Source organism: Notechis scutatus, chromosome 1 (genome assembly GCF_049901735.1).
Source record: "Notechis scutatus isolate UNSWTSFEM ecotype Mainland chromosome 1, rNotScu1.2, whole genome shotgun sequence".
Taxonomy (NCBI): Eukaryota; Metazoa; Chordata; class Lepidosauria; order Squamata; family Elapidae; genus Notechis; species Notechis scutatus.
Window position 1 is genome coordinate 42,786,061 of NC_142009.1, and position 17,090 is coordinate 42,803,150.

General features: G+C 38.8%; 1 protein-coding gene across 6 annotated transcripts in view; it reads left to right on the plus strand.

Annotated features, from left to right (window-relative positions):
- PPP2R5D (protein phosphatase 2 regulatory subunit B'delta) overlaps positions 1 to 17,090 on the plus strand; it is a 61,694-nt gene that overhangs the window by 12,628 nt on the left and 31,976 nt on the right. For 3 of the 6 annotated variants that reach the window (XR_015749075.1, XM_026684028.2, XM_087962277.1), the window contains exons 3-6: positions 7,313 to 7,520; positions 9,674 to 9,873; positions 11,113 to 11,223; positions 16,037 to 16,129. Coding sequence is in view for 5 of the 6 variants with exons in the window: in XM_026684028.2 (XP_026539813.1) it covers positions 7,313 to 7,520; positions 9,674 to 9,873; positions 11,113 to 11,223; positions 16,037 to 16,129 (612 nt within the window). In the remaining variant the exon portion in view is untranslated. The remainder of the gene's footprint in view (positions 1 to 7,312; positions 7,521 to 9,673; positions 9,874 to 11,112; positions 11,224 to 16,036; positions 16,130 to 17,090) is intronic. The other 3 variants (XM_087962267.1, XM_087962283.1, XM_087962271.1) reach the window with 2 other exon arrangements.

Below are 17,090 nucleotides of genomic sequence, written 5' to 3' on the forward strand. Positions count from 1 at the left end.
GCTTGGACCAGATAAGTAAGGACTATGACAAATCAAGACAAAATATTGAATTGTAGGGAGATCATAGTTCCAACAAAGTTACTATTACTATTAATTATAGGTAGTCCTTGACTTACAACAGTTCATTTTAGTGACCATTTAAAGTTATAACAGCAGTGAAAAAAGTGATTTATGTTTGTTTTTCATGCATGACCATTGCAGCCAATGGTCACATGATCAAAATTCAGGCATTTGACAACTGAGTCATATTTATGAGGGCTGCAGTGTTCCAGGGTCACGTGATCACTTTTTGGGAACCTCTGACAAGCAAAGTCAATGGGGAAGCCAGATTCACTGAACTGGCAAGGAAAGTCATAAAATGAAGCAAATGTCTTTATGTCTTACTTAATAACAGAAATTTGGGGCTCAATTGTGGTTGTAAGTGGAAGTACGTGGTCCTCAGAAAGGTTAAATGAAGAAAAATGAATGCCTTTGAATTATGATGCTGAAGAAAATGTGAGAGTATAATAACAACAAACCATTCAATACTGGATACAGTAAAACCGGACAACTCATTGGAAGCACTAACAATGACAAATGATGTAGAAGCAGGCCTTTGGAAATGCTCCTGATGCTTAGAAAAATTGAAAACAATAGAATAAAAAGGCCTGCAGGAGACAAAATGGCTAGGTATTTTCAAATGATATCACAAATTTGAACTTAGAGGAATTCAAAAAAAGTAGTTACTGATGGGTAATCATGATGAAATGTTCATTGGTTCACAAAGATCAGAAGTGAATGACTACTCAACATTTTATAACTAGAATGCCAAGTTTCTGTTTTTGTTTGGTTTGTAATACATTTGCAGGAGCATCTGTTTTGGGAGACTTTTAATTAGTTCTTTATAAAATCCTAACTGAATTGTCACAGAAAAACAATAGAAATTTATAAGAAGAATTGCTAACATAGTAAACACACTTTAATATTCAGTGACCTGACTTGAAGATCCTGGATTCAAACTTCCAAAATTCAGTGTAAACTGCTATGTAGATCCTTGGTGGCGTAGTGGTTAGAGTGCTGTACTTCAGGCCACTTCTGCTGACTATTGGCTGCCTGCAATTTGGCAGTTCAAATCCCACCAGGCTCAAGGTTGACTCAGCCTTCCATCCTTTCCGAGGTAGGTAAAATGAGGGCCCAGATTGTTGGGGGCAATATGCTGACTCTGTAAAACCTCTTAGAGAGGGCTGTAAAGCACTATAAAATGGTATATAAGTCTAAGTGCTATTGCTGTTTATTGTCCAAGGTCAGGGATTCACTTCTGGACATTTCCACACAGAACTGGGAATTGGTGGCTGAAACTCAGGAAACCTAATATCAGTCAGTATAGAGATAATGCTATGATCTTGTACAGTATAAGACAGCTTCCTATATAGAGTTTAGTCAACTTGGCCTTCAGTACTTCAATACTATTCTGCCGAGCATCCTTATCAAAAAGCTGACTGCCTTGGATTTTCCCTCTTCCATTTGCGACTGGATCAAAGACTTTCTGAGGGACTGACTACAAACAGTGAGGGCTGTGTCTGTCACATCCAGCTCACTGAAGCTTAGCACTGGCTCCTCACAGGGCTGTGTGCTCAGTCCCTACCTGTACTCACTGTACACACATGATTGTGTATCGTCTGACCCATCCACTGTGATCATTAAGTTTGCAGATGATACTACCATATTGGATCTCATTACAGGTGGAGACGAAACAGTGTACAGGGGGGAGGTTAAAAATTATCCTCATGGTGCCTAGAAAACAACCTGCACCTAAACATCAGCAAGACAGAGGAGATGGTGTTAGACTTCCGGAAAAAGAGAGAGGAACCCGCCCCACTTTACATCGAGGGGGCTGTGTGGAGAGAGTTTCCTCCTTTAAATTCCTGGGAGTCTACCTCAGCAAAGATCTTACCTGGAAAATCAACACAACCCAGGTGGCCAGAAAGGCCCAACAGAGACTCCATTTCCTTAGGGTCTCGTGAAAGAATAAAGTGGAACAACGACTGATGACCTCCTTTTACCAGTCCACAATAGAAAGCATCGTCACATGTTGCATTACAGTGTGGTATGCTGGCTTGAGAGCCGCGGATAGAAAGACATTACAGAGGGTGGTGAGCACAGCACAAAACTTCATGGGCTGTTCCCCGATACCACTAGATGACATCGCTAGGGCTTGCTGTCTTAGAAAAGTGAGAAAAATTCTCAGGGACGACTCACATCCCAGTCAGCACTTCTTCACTCTCCTACCATCGGGTAGGAGATATAGAAGCATAGCCAGCCTCACCAACAGGCTGAAGAACAGTTTCTACCCGTGGGCTGTCAGACTTTGGAACGGAAAATAACTTCATGTCAACATAGTATGATAGACTTGTGGGGCCGGCGCGTTGTACAACAAGGTCACATAGTGTAATAAGATTGCGACTGAGTTAGGGACTTCTGTCCTCACTGTGAGTTGTGTTGGGGGTGGAGATGCACGATGGAAGGCTCAGCCAATCTCATTGTACACATGTTGTACTCTGACAATAAAGGTAATAATAACTCTGTTTTTACTGTGATGGTACTGGTTTTGCAGTTTGACCCTTGTAATTCCTTGGAGCTTCAACAGGAAAATCTTTCTTATTCTTTGTTTAGGTACTTGGTTTTTTATTTACACTTCTCACAGCTGACAATTCTTAAAGCAAACAGAACTTCAAAATGTATATTGTCTGTGCAATATAGTTATTCCCCCCCATTATATCTTTTCTGTTTATGGTGTTATTTGATATGAAATTAATCTCTCAGATAAGAGACTGCTTATTAATAATCAGCAAGGATGAACTTAACACATTGTGACTAAGTCATACATGGGATGTTTGCCATTACATTTCTGTTCTTTTGATGACTTTCACTTGGATGCATGAATTGTTGCCTTTTGAAGCACTGTGTTTGAATTTATATGGAAGAATGTTGAGTATTCTTTCTATAATAATGTGATAATTGCTACATGCATCAGATAATGTGTTTTAGATAAGAAATAGGGGATATGCAAATTTGAACCAACTGAAGGAAAAATGTGGAATATTTTGACCATTGGTAAAGGATATTATTCTTCTCTAACCTTTTCCAAAAATACTGGTGCATTTAAAAACTTTTTTTAGTAGATTGATTATTGCAAGATTTTAAAATTAAATACAGTTCTTAAAAGAGAGGGCAGAAAGATGAGCTCGTCTTAAAATTAACTTCCCATGCATATTTCAACATTATAACATGAAACAAAGGAAAGTCAAGTAGGCAGTGTGTTTTCTGCTTTCCTTCCCTAATAGGTAGCACCATTTTTGAATAAATAAGTAGTTTTGAATAAATAATATAGAGCAGGCAATTCTGGATTACAAAATATATAATACCTGTACGTTGGCCATATGGTATAGAAATTGTAGTTCAAAACACCTGGAAGGTACTAGATTTTTATCACTAATTTAGAAGCTCAAATGTATACTTTGAATATTTCCTGCACAAGAAAAGAGGGTGTAAATTGATTAAATAAATAAGATTCAGAGCATGCTTTGAAATAATTTTGTTTTTATTGCCTTTAATGACAGGAAATCAAACCTTATTAAATGTAACATGACTGAATATAACTAAAATTCCAAATTAACACATTTCTCATCTGTTGTGGGCACACCTTGTACATCATATAATGGAATTACATATAATAGATATAATTTCAGTGGTAATTTTTATAAAAGTATTGTTTTGAGACTCTAATATGCTTCCTGTTTGTATAAATTGCTTTTTGCTGTGCAAGATAAAGAAAAGGCATTATGAATTGTCTTAATACCATTATTTTCAATTTATTCCTTCATATATTTCAGAATGTTTCTATTTTACTTTCAAGAGACCAATAGGTCAAGTAACAAATGAACTATTTTTTATGAAAGTGCTAACTTTAATAAGCGATTAACTATTGTTTCCCATTTTATCGAAGGCTATGATTATTAGCATTGGATCATAGCAATTTATTAAACCAACTTCAAATTACCGTATTTATCGGCGTATAACACGCACTGGCGTATAACACGCATCTTCATTTTAAGGGGGAAATTTCAGGAAAAAAAATTTAAAAAAATTCTGCCTGCCTGCCTTAGTTTCTGGTTGTTTGGGAGCAGCTTCGGCTGAGAATAATAACTATTCGCCTCTTTTACTCAGCCGAAGCTGTTCCGATTCAACCATTAACGAAGGCAGGCAGGCAGGCAGAACGGAGCACTGCGGGCGGGCGGGCGGGCGGACGGGGTGGGGGTGGGGGAGAGGCGACAGGAAAAGCCCCCCCCCCCCGCTTCTTTGAAGCAGTTTCTTCCTGTGCTGGTGGAGGAGCGAGAGAGCAACTGAGAGAGCTGACCCAGAGAGAAGGACAGGCTTCGGTTGCTTCCTCCCTCCCCTTCTTTCATTTGTGTCCTTGATCCCCGATCCCAGCAGCATTCACCGAAGGCTTCTTAACATTATATCGGCGTATAACACGCATACATCATTTGCCCCCTATTTTCAGGGGGAAAAAAGTGCGTGTTATACGCCGATAAATACGGTATATACTACTGCCTTCCCTTGTTCCAAAGCTTGGGTTTGGGCCGGATAAGAATTAGTGCTTAATTAAAACACAAAGAGATAGTCTTTGGTTAATGACCATCTGTTCAGTGACAGTCAAGGTTTCTGCAACACTGAACAAATGGTATTTAAAATCCAGCTCCTGTAAAGCTAGGTTTTGCAGCTCTCTAGAGTCATATTAGTCACATGTCAGAATTTGAGTCTCTGCTTCAGTCCCAGTGCTGCTTGTGCCATCATTGCCATTTAGGAATGCCACCTCAAACCCGGTGCCACAGTGCCAGCCTCAGTCACCTCTGTTGTCCTGCACTTCCACCCCCAAATGACCTTCAACTGCTTGTTCTTCCCATTGCTGGTAAGATGTACCTGGCCTTGCCCTGTGAAAGGCAATTGCTGACCCCACCAGGCCTTCTGCTCTTCTCCATATCACATACATGTGCAGCCTTCTTGTGATGCTTTGGAAACCCTCAGAAACCCCGTGAAGCACCACAAAGAGGCTGTGCACAATTTGGAGAACTACAGTACATGCTGCTTGGAGAACACACATTGTCTTGGTGAAGTTATGTTGGGCAGGGCCATTGGAGCACAGGGCAGCAACTATGGCTAAGCTTTGCTCTGGGGTGGCTGGCTTGAAGTGGCACTCCTTGTTAGTATTGGGGCTGAAATAGAGGCCTCAGGGTGGCAGCAATCAGCTGACCCCTAAAGGCTCTGGGCCTTTTCTTCAGCCCAGTACTGCTGCCATTGTCAGCATGGATTGCTGCTATATAGGGTGGTCAAAGATGAAGGACAAGATGAGGAGAGAGTTCAAGAGGAGGCAGTCTCCTACCTTAGGCTCAGGGCAAGGATGGACGAAGCTAAGAATGTCTTGGATTGGGGCCGTTCCTTCCCTAACACTGCTGGAATTTGGTTAATGATGGCAACAGGGACTGCCAGAATTTCCTTGCTATGTGATGTGATTATGTGGTGTCTGTTGTGTTTTATAACCACATTGCTTAGCAACTGAAATTCTGGCCCTAATCACTGTTGTTAACTGAGAACTACCTGAATAAAGATGATTTTTGTGTGAAACGCACTGGTGACTTGGCTTTTACTTAAAATCACAAATTCTTTGACCCTGGACTGTTCCTACATTTTTCACATATGTTTGTCTACCTGGGCTGTAGTTTTGTACCTCTCACAATTGCAGTATAAAACAGGTAGGCTGGGAAATTTGTCTTTAATTTAGAGTCTTTCTAGTATGATTGTTGAACTATGAAAGGAGGAACGAATGCATACATAAACAGAAGACTTACTGTCATGCTCCTGTCAGAATCTTATTCACAGGGGGAGGCTGAGCAGCTGACAGGGAGTGGGAGTGTGGCTCTGTTGGCTGTGGAAGAAACTGGGGAAGGGAAAGGCTGGCTGAGCAGAGCAGGGAAGAGGTAGAACAAGGGAGAGGGAATTCGGAGGAAGACCCAGGCCCACCTCCTCTTCATCCTAGGGCACGCAGGGAGGAACGGAGAAGGGAGGAACGTGAGTTGCATGGTTTACAGGGGAGGAAAGGGCCCAGATTCCCTTCATTAGCTGCAGCTGGGAACACAGTGTTTAAAAAGGGAAGTTGCACACAACAAAGTTGTTGGGAGCATATCGTGAATTATCTGGAGGCTTATCTGGGTTCCTGGCGTCTTCCCAACTGTGTATGTTTTGCTGGGCTTTCAAGTCTGCAGTTCCTTCTCCTGTCCTGTCAAGTTAATTACTGCAGCATGGTTTGTGTGGATTTTTATTTACAGTTTGAATGTACTTTATTTTTGGACTGAATTTCCTCCACTTAAAGACTGTTCTTGGGAGAGTTTTTTTCTCCAGCCGAAGGTAACCTGGACATTGGAGGCAAAGTTGGAGGTATTAAAGGCACATTTCTTGCTTATTTGACTGTGTTGCCTTTGTGCCATGGCCTGGGTCATCACACTTACTTACAATTACACTTACAAATACTGTTTGGACTGGGCCTCTCTGAACAGTGTTACCATCTAGATATGAATAATACCTTTTGGGTGTTGGTAAAATTAGTACTCTATTGTAGGCACTATATATATCTAAAATTAAAACAACTCCAAATTGTCACCTTTGTGTGAGAGAGACACAGTTATATATGTGCTCATAAATTTTCTATATATCTGCTAGAAAACACTAAAAGCAGGCAGTGCTAGGCCAAAAAAACCCACTGCTAGTTATATTTAGTTATCTATATGCTGCAATTCAGTAGCAAAATATAACATAACACAAATCAAATATACTGCACCCAGGAAATGATAGCTTAACTGTCCGTTTGTGAGGTGGACCCCAGCTCTCAAATCAGACTCGAAGTGGTTCCCCGTGGAAACCAGGTGTTAATGGGTTTTTTGAATGCCAGCAGGGTTGGTGCTGATATAATCATAGGGAGTGCTGTTACACAGGAGATAGTAAATGAAAGACACATCTTCACGTGTGCAGATCTTAATGCCCTTTTAGAGGGGCCCCTCCCTTCCAGATTTATTTAGCAGCACTGATTCCTCAGTACTGTGTTAGGGTCTTCCATTCCCCAGGAGCTTTAATTCCAGGCTTTGAACCCCAAATGGCTACTACTGGACGTTCCATAAAGTAAATATTTTTGAAATCCTAGTGATATAATTTAAATATAATTATATTTTTATAAAAGGTACAGATTAAAGAAAGCCTACATTCTGTGTTTTCTCTTCAGATCCAGCAGCAGCAACAGCAGCAGCAGCAGCAGCAACAGCAGCAGACCTCAAATAAACGTCCCAGCAACAGTACCCCTCCACCAACCCAGCTGAATAAGATCAAGTACTCAGGGGGACCTCAGATTGTAAAGAAAGAACGCCGGCAAAGTTCCTCTCGTTTCAACTTAAGCAAGAACCGGGAGCTTCAGAAGCTTCCTGCCCTTAAAGGTGAGAACAGGTTTCCTGGGCAGGGGCAATGGATTCTTAGGAAGATTTCAGCAGAGGAACCGATGGCTTTAACAGCCAGGCTAGTTTGAATGACTGTAATTCAGAAAGGAAATACCTCTTAAGTCTGGCAAGATATCACACTGCATTGCATTGTATTGCATTACATTCTACAGGGATATGTCATTTAGAAGATATAAATAATTGTAGTTATTCTCTCGTGAGGTTAAGGAATTTACAAGGAGAGCATGGATGAGACAGTTAATCAAAGTCAGAAAGCTGATGTTGTGTAGTTGTTAAGATAAGATTTAAGGTTTAAACCCCGTTTAATAATGCAGTTCATTGCATGATTTGGGGTCAAACATTCTTAGCCCATTATTTTATGAGGATAAAATGAGGGGAATTTCCTATATGGATCACTTCAAGCACCTAGAGATGGTCATAAATAAACTGTATTATGGATTAGCCAAATTCCATACTCAGCATAAGTTGCTTCCATATATTTGCTGAGAAGTAAGGTGGTAAAGTGTGTGAAAGATTTGGATGTCAGAGGCATTTTGCCTTGGGAAGTCCCTGGAAATCTCCATGCAGAAGACCTTGGATGGAGATGTCTCATGCCTGAAATGTCATATGGGTTTTGTATTTGTATGGCATCATATTCCCAAACAGGAGACAGACTGTAATGCCTAGTTGCATAAAACTGACTAAATACTTCTAAGAAGTAATAAAAGTATTGATTGTGTTGAACCACATAGTCTTTTGTGTGAGCTCTCAGTGCAGAAGTTCTATGTCTTTGGCAAGTAATATTTCCTTGCCATGAGCTCATTTGGTTTATCTGCACAACCAAAATACTGAGGCCCTGCCAGTGTTACCTGATGGTTGTGAGAGAAATCTCAAGAAGTACTGTTTTAATTATTTACTAAGATTTAAGGTATAGTTCTGAAGGAAATATGGAAGATTTAAGGTGAGGTTCTGAAGGAAGTACATGGAGGATAGAGAAATGAATTGAAAGAGACCTATTGAAAATAGAATTGTTGACTAGACCAGGGGTCGTCAACCTTTTGGACCTCAGGGACCACCAAACTCATAATTTTAAATCCCAGGAACCACTAACCAGTTCTGTGGGCGTGGCCTAATTTGTGGGTATGGCTTGGTGGTCATGTGACGGGCTGGGCATGGCTTGTATGTAAATATTATAAATATTTATATAAATATTGAATTTTTTATAAAAAAAGAGCAACTTTTACCCAAAATCAGGCAAAGCAGGCAGGCAGATTGAGTTGCTCAAAGAATCATTCAGTGATCTATCTATCTGCCATCAGCTGCCTGAGTCTATCATATAAAGTATTTTTGCCATGAGTCTGCACTGAATAATAGAACCTTCAGTCCTAAGGGAGGTTCAGCTGTGATTAAAAGCAGAGCTGAAGATCTAAAGACTAGCTAGAAAGCAAGTAATGCAACCATTTCCTGCTTTCTAGCTAATCTAAATCTTCCCCGCACAGCAGAACAGCTGATGGTCAGGAAAAAAAAAAAGGAAAAATAGCAATTTAGCAGGCAAGTTTGCCGGGTAAGGAGTGAATGGGCAGAGAGGGTTCCCACGGACCATGTGGGCGGCGCAGCCTTGTGTTCCCACGCAATCTGGATTAATTGCTTGGGGAGGTGCTCTGAGGGTGACATTTCTCTGCGGCCCACCAGAATTTTCTCGCAGACCACCAGTGGCCCGTGGCCCACCAGTTGGCGACCGCTGGACTAGACAGATGGACAATTGAACTGAGTTAGGAGAACAGTTCTTTGGATGAGAAATAGTACAGATAAGTGATAGATTTATTATTTGAAGCCCTAAAGTTGTTTTATTTCCTCTTGCTATTAGCTTATATTTCATGGCTGTTTAGCCTATTTTTCAAGACTATTTGTTTCTCTTTAATAAGAGAGGGGCTGGGTATAGGAGATAAAACTAAAATTTCCACATTGTTGATAATGTGGAGAGCAGTATGGACATCTTATGTATGATAACAGTATTGTCAGTGAGCCTAGGCAAAGCAGAAGAGACTTTATAATGGTATAAGGAAGGGAAAGGAAAGCTGCTATTTGGTCTATTTGGATCAAAATACCTAGAGCAGAAAGGAAATATTTTTGCCCTTTATCTTCTCCCTCAGATGCTCCTCCTCATGAACGGGAAGACCTCTTCATACAGAAGTTACGGCAGTGCTGTGTCCTCTTTGACTTTGTTTCTGACCCACTTAGTGACTTGAAATTCAAAGAGGTCAAACGAGCAGGACTCAATGAAATGGTGGAATATATTACTCATAATCGGGATGTTGTCACAGAAGCTATTTATCCTGAAGCAGTTATCATGGTAAGTATTGATCTACTTCTGGCTGCTGCTCCCAGTAAAGCAGCTTAAAAGAGGGACAGGCAACTTTTTAAAAACTTCGGAATACCACTGTTTTTTCAGGTTTAAAGGCGCCTAAAGATAGAAATAGATGCAATAAAAGGTGGTAAGGGACCAAAAACTAAGACTTATAGGAGCAAGTTAAGGAAACTGGATATGCTTAGTTTTGAGAACAGATATAATAGCATGCAATAATAACTTAAAAATATAAAAATACTTTCCAGGTTTTGGAGGGATGTTACCAAGAAAGAGGCCAGACCTGTTTTCTGGACAATGATCTTAGATTACGGGAAGATGGTTATCAGTGGAAAAAGAATAAATTCTTAACAATAATGCCATTTCAACAGTGAGAAGTAATGACCTGCCCTTTTCTTGATGTGTTCAGGCAAAAGCTAAACAGCTAGTTAGAAGCTAATCCCTTTTGTTGGGATTCTTTAATTTGGATTCCTATAATAAAGGGGGAGATATTTATGGCATAATGGCCCTCTCCTGTTTTAATTCTATGAAGTCCAAAACCTTGTGTTCTGGTGGTTTATTTTAGTTCTTTTTATCCGGCTTTTTAAAGTGTGCAAAGGAGATAACAATGTAAGCTCCCCTTTCCCACTTCTGACTTCTGGATAGACCGGTATGAAATGGTATTGCAGCCATGTTTGGTTGAATGAAGTTATAGTGCGTCTTGTGATTGAGAATCACAAAGCTTGTGTACCTACTTACATAAAGCTGTTGTGGTTCCATACATTTTTGTTGAGACAAACTGGTGAATAGCTAAGGGTTCGAACTAATGTCTCTGATTCCCTATTATGGTTAGAATTTGACAGTGGTTAAAGCAGGCTTATGAATAACATTCTAAAGGAGTGCCATGGAGGAATTGGCCAAAACAAACACCTGAATGTACTGGCTAGATGGTATTAATCGTTTCTTAATAAGCTGAAGGTGGTGTGCATTAATAGCATGAGAGATGGGTACACAGTAATGCACAGAAATAGATACCAGTAAGTTATGGAATATTGAGAATGTTTCTCATTACAGACCTGGAAGGTTTTTTTTATTTTTAATGAAGCTTTTTCTTTCCTGGAATTGGGGAGAGTGTGTGCCTCTGGAGATAGTTAATATTTGGTTAGGAGTTTCCTAATGAGGAGAGATTGCATTGAGTCATTGAGTCAACCTGCAGAAACATCTCAATGTTATTGTCACATTTCTCAGTTTTCAGTGAATCTCTTCCGGACACTTCCACCATCATCTAATCCTACAGGAGCAGAATTTGATCCTGAGGAAGATGAACCTACACTAGAAGCTGCTTGGCCACATCTCCAGGTAATAAACAGTATTTTGCCATGTTATTATCCCTCTTTTTTTCCTTATGGAAATATTGTTCTCCTTATGGAAAGTTGAGCTAGAAGAGATTTAAGATTTTTAAAGAGATATTTTTAAAGAAGAGATTGGATAACCATTTGTCTGAAATTGTATAGGTTCTCCTGCTTGAACAGGGATTGGACTAGAAGACCTCCAAGGTCCCTTCCACCTTTGTTGTTCTGTTCCGTTCTATTCTAGAAATTTGACGTTTAAAGATGTTGCTAACTCATATGAATTTAAACACGACGGTCAATCTGAAAATTGCATTATATTGCTGGTCTTCTATCCAAATGTTTTGGCCTTTTTGCCCAGGAATAGCCAACTTTTTCAATACGTTTTTGCCCATTTATTTGAGTTCAGTTGTTAGCTTGCAAAAAGTTATTTACCTTGCTTTAGATTATGACCTACTTATAAGAAACTATGCAATTTTCTTTCATCAGCTGTGGTGTGGTATCAATTTAATTCTAAAAGGGGACTAAAAATGTTCATGCAGAATAGAGCTTGTCACAATCAATATTATTTGTTGGATATATAAAGCTGCCAAATCGAGACAATCTGGAGAGCATACAGAATTAAAACAGTGTATTTGCTTATTTTTTACAGAAGCAAATGTATTTTATTAGAAGTACCGTATATGCCGGCGTATAAGACGACCCGGCGTATAAGACGACCCCCCAACATTTCCACTCAAAATATAGTTTGTTATATACTCGCCCCCTCTTCCGCATGCCTTCCACTTTTGCACTTTTTTTTTTTTTTTTGAGGCACTTTTGTCTACCGTGGAAAGCGAATCCCGTGAAGCCGAAAGGAGCAGCCAGCCTTCTCCCAGCTCCCAAGGAACGAGGCTCGCACCGCCCGGGCTCCGCTGAGGTATCCGGCTGGGGCTGTCAGGAGTTGTTACCGCTGGCGCGCAGCGGCTCCAGTCCCGCGTTGCCTCGGGAAGGGAAAGGCAAAAGGAAGAGCCGCAGCGGCGCTTTGCAATGGCAGCAGCGGCTCCTGGTTTTGCCTTTCCCTTCCCGAGGCAACGCAGGACTGGAGCAGCGCGGAGCCGCCAGCGGTAACAACTCCTGACAGCCCCAGCCGGATACCTCAGTGGAGCTCGGGCGTGCGAGCCTCGTTTCCTTGGGAGCTGGGAGAAGGCTGGCTGCTCCTTCGGCTCACGGATTCGCTTCCACAGTGCGCAAAAGTGCCTCAGCCGCGGGCAGCCGCAGTGCTTCCCAATTACTATTTGCCGGCGTATAAGACGACCCGGCATATAAGACGACCCCCCCAATTGGAGGCATCTTTTTCAGGGCAAAAAAGTCATCTTATACGCCGGCAAATACGGTATATCTTTTTTTTTTTAAAACAAGTTTTATTAATTTTCAAAACACACAAGTCATCATTATCCATTACATATTTAAACCTTTTTCCATTATAAATTTAACAAGTCAGATGAACTATAATTCTGTTTTAAACCATTTCCATATAAACATACAAAAACCTCTTATCCATTTTCTCTTTATTTCTCTTTACTCTTATTCCATTTTATTATTATTATTTCATCTATTTCTTTCTGACTTAGTTACCATTATTCTCATTCTATATTTCTGCAAGGTTTCATTAATTCTCCCCCCCAAAAAAAACATATATACACAACACACAAAACATAAAAAAAAATCCTTTTTGAAAGTAACTTGGACCCAGGTATCTCTTTCCTCATGGACTTCAACTGTATTCATGCTCATATTACATATCATTACTTATTTTATTTACCATTCTAAGTCTTCTATATTAACTTCTCCCCATATTTCACTCTTTTTAATTCTATCTTAATTAATCATCTTAATTTGAGTCATTATATTTGTATCTTTTGTCCATTCTTTATTGTACCTTTGTCTCATTCCTTATAAAAAAAAAAAGAAATTTCTCCTGAAATCACTAATCAGAGTATGATGTCTTTCTATCTCCCCACTAAATTAATCAAGTTAATCTTTAAAATAACACCCAATACCCAATCCGATTTTGCTTGGTACATTCTAACTGAATAATACATCCAGAATAATTAAATACATAGTTAAACAATAAATCTAAATATTAAAAACAAATACTATAATAAAAATTTTATAATAACATCAATACCATAATCTTATTAAACTCTTTAATTAAAGCTCAATATTCTAAATCTCCCCTCATATTATTAAATTTTAAAACCAATCATTATTAACATTTCAACATTTTAATCTCTTATCAACTCTTAAGCCAGTTAAGTTTTCTATTTCTAATACAATACTACAATATCTTATGTACCTTGCAAAATCTCTTTGCAGAAATTATACTTATCCTTTATCCCTAAAAAAGATTCCTTTTTTCCCATTTAATTTCAAAACTTTGTAGCTTTTCTCCACCTTTTCCCTTTCTTTCTTCTCCCAACAAACCTTTCTACCCCCACTTCTTCTAGCCTCTGCCTTACTGGCTTCCCTTCTCTGTCGTATTCCTCTTCCCTTTTGTTTACCATCATTATATTGATTTTGCACCTTATTTTTCCCTTTCTTAAATGTTTTTTTAAATCTTAAGTCCTTTATTTCTCTTCCTTTCCCTCTTCCTTCCCTCTTGGTCGAGTTCTGAGATTTATTAAAGATGGCTTCCTCTCCTTCTTCTTCTTCTGCTGTCTTCATCTGTTGCAATGTTTGTTGATAGTTAATGAGCGCCATTTCCAAAAAAAAGGCAGGCTTCTTTCAAACCAGCTTTACCATTTTTTTTTGCTTGCTCATAGTCCCTTCTCAGTTCCTCAATAGAAGGAGCCATTATAAATCTTTTCTTTTCTTTTCTCTTACAACAACCAAAAATATTCCAAAGGAAAAATAAAACAATCCCAAAGTTATCAATCAGTCCAAACCAAGACAGAGTTCCCACTCTCTCCTCCTAGGGTAGTATCAATCAGAAAAAAAGAAAGTCCAAATCTATTTCTTAAAATCTTATTGCAATATATTTTAGTCTTTCAATCCTTAAGGCATCTCCTCCAACAAAGTCTTAGCATACAAATATTTTTTTTTTAATCCTCTCTTTTCCCACTCATCGCTTAGAGCCAGTTTTCACCTAAAAAAAAATAGGTTTCTTAATATTCACTTTTTATTCCGTAGAAAAAGAGGGTAAGCTATCCTTTCAGCACCACCAAGTGCCGCTTTTTTCCTCTTCTCGAAGGTATCATTCAGAAAGTCATACTTTTCAGGAATTTTGTTAAATATGTCTTAGAGTCCTAGGAACCAAGAAAAACTTTCTCCTTTCAAGCACTTTCTCCACTTCCTCCTGCGCATTCTTACCCGGCTGCCAGCTTCTTTGTGGCGGCCATTACGGACCGCCGCTGCACCGTCCTGGGAAAAGGGGGTTCTGCCGGCCGGGAGGGGTCTGCAACACCCCAAACCCCTCTCCGGATCCCCTACCTTCAGCTGCCCCTGCAGGGCAGCCTAGCTCCGTACCCGTCCGGATCGGAGCCCCAAAAACGGCTAGCGCGGCAGGGATCGCGCAGCTTCGCAAATCCCTGCCGCTCGCGAAGCCGACAAACCGGAAGTCCAGAAGTATATCTTAAAGAATAAAAATCCTTCAATATGTTTGTTAAACATAACCAGAACCTTATAAAACACTGTATAAAAATGCAACTATAAAATCAAACAGATACAATGCTTTGGAGGAAAAATACAGATAAATCCCAGCTCCACCAGTCAGGATAACAAATTATAAAGATTCTAAAGAAATTACAGGTTATAATGCAGATTGTAAGGATGCTCCTGCCTCTTTTTTACGGTCCTTGGAGGTACATTCTAATAATAATTGTCATTTCTAGTACTTAATACTAAGTCAAATGAATTCACTCAGACAAACTCAGGGGAAAGAAGAGATGCCCTGCCCATGGATGTGATTCAGCTTTACTAATTTTTATTAAATCATCCAACCCACTGCAGTTCCCTCCCTGCCCAAAAATTCCCCAGCCCTGCTTGAGGGAAGTGGAGGAAATGCTTTAATGATTCTCATAAGAGCTATTCACTCAATACTTTGTCCTGTACTTTTCACCGTGTAAGGAGGTAAAATTGTGATTGTCACAAAAACGGGTCAACCAGTACATAGTTTTGTTTCTTCTAAAAAGATAAAAGTTTTTCTAGGGTGTAATTCAGATTGGAAAGTGTAAATCTGTTCCAAAAGGAGAATTGTCACTCTATAAGAGATTAATGTTTTATACTTAAATCTTCAGTCTAAATCAACAGACCTTCTTAGTCACACACCACTTCTGCTTTGGCATTTGTTCAGGGAAGGGTTTCCATTTGCAGACTCAGTTATTTTTGTACTATAGGAACACAGCCCTCAGGGTTTCTACTAGAGACAATGAACAGCCATTGATATGAAGTACAATAAAGCTGCTATACTGAATTCAAAAGTATAACACACACACATTTGGGCGGTCCTAGTCTTTGAATGTTGATTTCTGTCTTATTTGCTAACTGAAAAACTGATGCCAAGCAGAAAATCCCCAGCTGTCTTAAGCTGATTTTAAAAAGTCAAGAGGTTAATACTTGGATGGGAGACCACCAGGAAATCTCAAAGCCATAAGGCTAGTCTGGGAAGTTGAGAAAATATTCTAGAAGATAGCTAATCTTTTCATCATTGTTGGCAGGAAAACAAAACGAATACTTCCCTGAAGAATGCCCAAGTCAAACTCACTAATCATACTTGACTTGAAAAAAAAATATTTTCTATAATAAGATTGTAAATAATTGTTTTTTCTCTCATTCTTTTTTAGCTGGTATATGAATTCTTTCTGAGGTTCTTGGAGTCTCCAGACTTTCAACCAAACATAGCCAAGAAATATATTGATCAGAAGTTTGTATTGTCAGTAAGTAATCATTTCCTTTCCCCTCCTTCCTTTTAGCCTCAATTTATTTTGCACCTAAGTTGAAATAGAAGTGGTGAGGAGAGTACAGAGAAGCAGGCAGAAATCTCTCTTGGGAATTCTGTAGCAGATAATTTTGTAGCTACAGATCCTATAGCAAATAATTTTTGGATTATGCTGCTGGGTTGCTTATTTTTCATTTTGGCAATAATTGACATAAAAAGAAATGTAGGTCCTCTATGATTATTTTCTTTTGTACTTTGTTTTGCAGGTAATTTAACCTAATAGTAATATGCATTGTTTCCTAATGATTTTTGTTGTATACAATCAGCTAGATGTTTAGACTGAATCTTTCATTTTATCCTGGGATAGGCAGATGTTGTTGCTTGATATTCTAATTATAATTGGTGTGTCATTATTATTATTTAATTAAATTTGTATGTTGCCTGATTTTTAATGAGTCTAGCTTGTTTACAACAAAGAAATTACAATAAAACCAATAAAACATTAAAAAGTTTAATTTCTCTTTTAAATTAACTTGCCTCCCCAGCATAAAATGATTAAATGTATTTTAAATTTTACTAAAGCTGGAAAAAATGGTTTAAATTAGTGGAATAATTACCAAAAAATATAAAAAAGCATGAAAATATATTATAATTATAAATTCATTTGTCTTTCCAGAGGACAAGTGAATGTAGATTGCTTATGAGAATACAATTGTGAAATTATATAAAAATATAGTTACATAAAAAACTTTTCTTAATTGTTTGAGCTGTTCATGGATTTTGGCCTGTAAGGTTCTTATTTATTATTTTAACATTTTACTGTATATGACTGTAAATATTTTAAATATTTAAATATATGACTGTAAGCCACTTAGAGTAGTCTTGGTGAGATGGGTGGCATAGAAGTCTAATAATAAATAAATAATAAATAATAGATGAATATCTTGTCATATGAAAAG